The sequence below is a fragment of the Mus caroli genome, unplaced genomic scaffold (assembly GCF_900094665.2).
Source record: "Mus caroli unplaced genomic scaffold, CAROLI_EIJ_v1.1 scaffold_23191_1, whole genome shotgun sequence".
NCBI classification, from domain to species: Eukaryota; Metazoa; Chordata; class Mammalia; order Rodentia; family Muridae; genus Mus; species Mus caroli.
The window spans coordinates 1-6290 of record NW_018390184.1 but is presented as its reverse complement, the minus strand read 5'-3'; the positions used below and the strand labels follow the sequence as shown (position 1 = coordinate 6290).

Genomic DNA, 6290 nt, shown 5'->3' with positions numbered 1-6290 from the left:
TAAAATCCCATGGGGGATCATGTGGTGGTCCTTGTGGGTGTCCAGAAACTCCGTGGGAAAGGAAGGCAAATTTATGATTTTCAAAATGAGATTTTTCATGTTTTGAATGAGTCTGAGTTCCTAAACTTGACCACTCTGAATGTCTCCAGTATTTCCCATTTGTAGTTGGGATGCAAAGTAGTACATGAACAACTTGTTGTGTTTCTGCTATCCCTTTAAGACACCTTTACAGTAATGAAATTTCAGGTCTGAAAGAAGAACTATTCACTGCTATTGTGGTTGGTTGACAGGCAATGATCTTGGTCATGAAGGAAACTGTGATTCTCAAACAAATAACTTCTTTTCTTCTAAAATAGGCTCTGGCTATACTTGTCCACGAATATGTTTCTCAAACCAAATGCTCTGCCTGAGTACTGTGATCTATTGGTGATCAAAGCAGAGGGGCCTAACAACTCACTTCTAATAAGGGCTGTTAGCATGGTGGGTACATTCACACCTGCAGACTAGGTTCTCACTGACAGGCAATTCATGTGGGAAGGAACGCTCAACTGATATTTCTTGACAATTTCTAAGGAAAGGAAGGGAAACACATGAGAAATGGATACATTAAAAATTATTTATAAGAAAATGAAGGAAACATAGGCTTCCTCAAAAGACTCTCAATTTGAGAATGGAGGAACAGGTGAGGGTTTGAGTGAAAACTCTTAGGATGGGCTGGTGGGTGGGAAATCAAGGGGTAAAGGGATGGAATTCTATTTTATATTAAAAAGTTTTGAAATGAAATTAAATGCAAAATTAAACTATAGGAGACTAACAAATTAAGATATACAGCTGTGAGAGGGAAAATTAATGATACTCTAAAAGGACCTTGCCTAGCAAGGCCATGGATATCCTATATTAAAAAAAATCAAAAATACACATGTGAAAGTTGTTATTTATAAACCTGCTTTATTTAGCAATTACAAGGGAGCAATGAGCAGAGGCAACATCACATGAGCAAAGACATCACAGGACCAGTGACTGTACAGGGAGGTTTATGAGGTTGAAAGATGGGGTTTCTCAGGCCACTAGAAACTCAAAGGGAGATGTGCATTTCTTCAGTAAGAACCAGACAATGATTTCCAAAATGAAGAAAACAAAGACAACCATTCACCAAAAAACCCGGAGTTATAGGAAGAAAGGCAGAAGCCTAGAAACACAACTACAGCATGAAGCTCCAAATGTATATGAATTGTGATGTGAACTCAGAGGATGACTCAAAACATGAGCAGTGAGATCCCAAGAGAAGCAAGTGGACTGAGCCTTCTCAGACCCAAGTCGATAGCAAAGGAGAAGATCCAGGGAGGAGATGCCCCTGTACACAGGGCATTACAAGCAGGATATTTGGGGTCCACAATAAGCTCTGGTGGTTGGAACATCAGGGCCTTTAGCACTTCCTACTATAGGAGGCAGTAGTGTATTTGATGGTGGAAGGATTGCCACCAGAGGAGTTGAGGCCACCTCTGATGACTCTGCCACTTCCAGCAGTGAAGCCACACCTACCATGGACACTGGCATAGGAATGGCTGCTGTCCCCACCCAGGCGTAAGCTACTGCTGGCACCACCTGTGCTGCCATACCCTCTGGACACAGTGGACTGCTGCTTCACAGCTGTGAAGGAGGAAAAGGACACCACAGACATGATTAGCACTCTGTGACCAGCTGACCCAGTCGCAAGGGCAAGAGAAAGGGATTCAGACAGGCAGAGTACTTACAGATGTTGGCTGGTCCAATACCTTCACCACTGAACCTAAGAGATGAAATCAGCACGTGAGAACTAGGCAGTCATCACCTCAGTCCCAATGGGGGCCCTCAATCTGTTGAAGGTCCAGGATCTTCTGGAAAGAAACTTTTTAATACTCCTGTATTTATTCTATGTATTTGGGTTCACTCTACCTGTTTTTAGACTCCCAAGAAAAGGGAACTTGATCCAAGTATAGATGGTAGTGAGCCGTCCTATGGCTTCTGAGAATTGAAGTCAGAAATTCTAGATGAACTAAACACTGTGCCATCTCTCCAGCACAGCAAGGAGTTTCTTGAAGTAACCATGGTGGACACAGCCAGTGTGCCCTCATCATTTGCTCAGTGCAGGCACCCTGGACCTGTCCTCAGGGGTTGGAGGATGTAGTAACCCACCTGTACTCCTCTTCTTCCAGAATTGCCCTATAGGCGGCAATTTCCACATCAAGGCACAGCTTGGCATTCATGAGCTCCTGGTATTCATTCAGCAGCCTGGGCATGTCCTGTTTGGCCTTCTGCAGGGCATCCTCCATCCCTTCCATCTTGCCCCTGGCATCGTTCAGGGCCATCTCCCCACGTCGCTCAGCATCAGCAATATCTGCTTGCAGTTTGGAAACCTGGGCAGAGAGAGCAACCGAAAAAATCTCGCAGTGTGCATCTCTGCAGAAGTTGAGCCCCAGACAGTAATTTCTGGTGAACTAGACTTAAAGGACAGAAAATAATCGCCTGCAACCCCTGCATTTCTCTGTCTGACCCACCTGCTTCTTAATGTTGTCAATCTCAGCTTTCAGCCTCTGGATCATGCGGTTGATCTCAGCGATCTCCTGCTTGGTGTTTCGCAGGTCGTCCCCATGTCTGCCAGCTGTGACCTGCAGCTCCTCATACTGAAGGCCAATCAAAGAGAGAACATTTATGTGACTTGTTACATGCAGAAGCAAATCCACCCCTAACTGTCACACACTTCCATGGATGTGTTGGCTTTTCTGCATGACAAGCTGTAGGAGTCCACAGACTCCATTGTTCCATCAGGAAGTGAAATCATTTTCTAGTGTCTCATGAGGATCCGTGGTCAGAGTATAAGGAAAACGAGCCCTGGACACCATATATGTTAACTTTGCATCTACTTCTAGGGTCTTTTTCTCTTAGAATAAAACATCTCCATAAACCAAGGACATAATACATTTGCTGTGAGAACACCCCAGCTTCTCTTTAAGGGGTCTCCATGACTGAACTCAGAGACTCATGGAGATTAGCGTGGTTCCCAGGCATCCTTATTACCCTGCACCCCAACACTCACTTTAGTCTGGTACAAAGTCTCAGCTTCTGCCTGACTTCTCTGAACAATGTCTTCATACTTGGCCTTGACCTCTGCAATGCTGTCCAAGTCCAGGCTACGGTTGTTGTCCATGGAGAGGACCACAGTTGTATCTGAGATGTCAGTTTGTACCTGAGACAGTTCCTGCAGAATAGAAATTTCCATGGGCATCTCTGTCTATGTGGATCACAGAGGTTCCCAACACTTTGCACTGGAGAATATAAAGGGAGTGAGAAGGAGAAAGAGAGAGAAGGGGAGAATTTGGCAACTTACTGCTTCAAAAATAACTCTCAGGAAGTTGATCTCATCTGCAAGACTGTCTGCCTTGGCTTGCAGTTCAACCTTGGTCATGTAGGCGGCATCTACATCCTGAGAAAACCATGAACAATAGGGAGTCAGGTTAATTCTCTAGCCCAGACCATTCATTCATCTCTGTCTCCACCACCACCATTTCTCTGGAATGGACTGGACAGGCAAGGCCATTTATGACATTCAGCAGAGAAACCCATCTCCATGATTAGTCGGCTCACCTTCTTCTGGATCACAAATTCATTCTCTGCTTTTTTACGACTATTGATTTCATCTTCATATCTATGAGAGGAAATGTGTACCACAATGGAGCCAAAGAGATGATGCCACCAATGGCAGCCTCTGACTCTGCCCCATAGTCTATGAATATAACCTATCCAAACATGGCTAAAACATGATTTTTATTTTAATTAACTGATTCTTTCCTTTTCTATCTTCCAATGTTCTATAACCCTAGGCCCTCCTTGGTCCTAGACTTTTGTCTGTTGACAATAAGTTGTCGTTTTCATCTCTTTGACCAAACTTTCTTAAATGATGGAGCCCTTGTCTAGATTTGGGCTTCTATTTTTATAAAGTTAGGAGACTGGTTTCCTCCTTCTTTGTAACTCACTTGCTCTTGTAGTCCTCCACCATGTCCTGCATGTGCCTTAGCTCTGAGTCCAGGCAACCCCTCTCTCCAGTGATACTGTCCATTTGTCTGCGGAGGTTGCTGATGTACTGCTCAAACATTGTCTCCAATTCAGGCCTCAGGTTCTTGGTGCCCTGCTCCTGAAGAAGGGCCCACTTGGTTTCCAGGACCTTGTTCTGCTGTTCCAGGATCCGCACCTGGAGGGGGCAAGCATGAGGAGGAAAAGTTTGTCTTTCCTTCTTCTATGACCCCTTCACTACTGTGGGTACCTTCTCAGGCTGTCTGACTAAATTCCTTCAGTGTAGGTAGAACCTGGTCCAGGGTCTGAGAGGGAGACTCCAGACTGAAGCACCAATGCCATCTCTCTAAGGAAGGCAGAGCACTGTTGCAGAGCACTAGCAGCCTAGCAGTGTATTACTGATGTGTACTGCAGATTAAGCTAGCTTGTCCCCCAGCTGCACTATACATAGATATAGACCTCCATGTCACTACAGTCCTCTGTTGGGTGAGTTCTTAGGTCATCTCAGTCTATTGTGATCAGACATCCTTATGGGACAACCTCTGGAGGAGAGGAACGCTGACCCTAATTTCCAGATGCCTGTCTAACTCCAAGGAACACAAACCAGGACAGAGGATTAACTAGAAATAAAGGCAACATCTGAGCCAAGTCTGAAACTTCTTCCCTCCACCTCTGTTCAGCATTCTCTGTAGACACACAGTCTGCTCTAGGGAGGACAATATCTCACCTTTTCAATGAAGGAGGCAAACTTGTTGTTGAGGGTCTTGATCTGCTCCCGTTCCTCAGTCCTGACCCGCTGGATGGTGGGGTCTATTTGCAGGTCCAGGGGATTAAGGAGGCTCTTGTTGATGGTGATCTCTTGGATGCCTCCAGGTGGGCTCACTGGGAAGGCAGGTCTTCCATAGCCACCACCAAAGCCAGCTCCACCACCGAAGCCAAAGCCACTACCAGCTCCACCTCCAGTGCCGAAGCCTCCTCCAAATCGGCTGCCATAGCCTCCTCCAATGCCACAGCTGCCCCCTCCAATGGAGATCCTCTTGGAGCTCCCCACACCATAGAGGCTCCTGCTGCCAAAGCCAGCTCCTCCACACATTGCACCGGAGCCACCGCTGCCCCGGGAGCGGCACACGGACACACTGCTGAAGCCAGAGCGGTTGAGCCCAGGCAATATGGCTGAGCTGGCACTGTAGCCACGGTGGCTCATTTGACTCCTGATGGTGGTTTTGGTAGACATGGTTCCTGGAGATGAGAATGGAATGTGGAGGGACACAGTGCAGAGCTAAACAGAATAGTGTGTGCCATGTCCCAGGTTGCAGCTTATATATGTTACAGATAGGATGGGCTGGGTCCTGAAGGTGAGCTTGTAGAATTAGGACAGGGATTTACAGAAAGTGAGGTAACACCCGGATTATTTGAAAATGTTATGAAACATTGAGGTTGCTACTTTGGCTTTCTTTAGCCAGGGACAATGCTCCTGACTCTATTATTTACTTTAGCTCTTTACAGGAGGTCAGTTCTTCATTCAATGTATCTCAGAGTTTGTCACAAACTCTACAAAGATTTTTCCATGTCCTGCTAAATACTGCCAGCCCTCCTCCCAGCTGGCCTGCTCATTTCTTCCATGGAGATACTGGAGACCGGATGTAATTCTATGCCAACAGAAAGATGATTGCTGGCTTTGTGTGTTTACGAATATGAAGTACAGTCTATTTTCCTTTAAATTCCATTTGCAACAGATGCAAAGGTCAAATATTTTTATCAAACACCTGTGTGACCATTGTTAAGACAAGCAGCTCACAGCCAGCCATTTTCTTTCATGTTCCCATTCACTTCACTTAGTAACCTAACAGTGTTTGAAAGCAGATTTCAGAAAACATATAATTCCTACAGTGTATAATTCAATATTACATCTACAGTTAGGCTGTTTAATACACAATTAGAAATGACCTTAATATATGCTCATATATATATTAATTTACCTAAGGTGGGCACATATGAGTTCAAGACCAGCCTGGTGTACAGCCAGCACCATTTGTTGAAAATGCTGTCTTTCTTCCACTGGATGGTTTTAGCTCCCTTGTCAAAGATAAAGTGACCATAGATGTGTTGGTTCATTTCTGGGTCTTCAATTCTATTCCATTAGTCTACTTGTCTGTCACTATACCAGTACCATGCAGTTTTTATCACAATTGCTCTGTAGTAAAGCTTTAGGTCAGGCATAGTGATTCCACCAGAGGTTC

General features: G+C 45.1%; 1 protein-coding gene across 1 annotated transcript; it reads right to left on the bottom strand.

Annotated features, from left to right (window-relative positions):
* Positions 1 to 1426: 1426 nt before the first annotated feature.
* LOC110288518 (keratin, type II cytoskeletal 6A-like) lies at positions 1427 to 5284 on the bottom strand. Its single transcript, XM_021154842.1, has 9 exons — positions 4778 to 5284; positions 4014 to 4228; positions 3625 to 3685; positions 3368 to 3463; positions 3077 to 3238; positions 2538 to 2663; positions 2176 to 2396; positions 1755 to 1789; positions 1427 to 1650 (listed from the first exon to the last, which is right to left on the bottom strand). Exons 1-9 carry the CDS (start codon positions 5282 to 5284, stop codon positions 1427 to 1429), a joined length of 1647 nt encoding a protein of 548 aa, XP_021010501.1.
* Positions 5285 to 6290: the final 1006 nt, after the last annotated feature.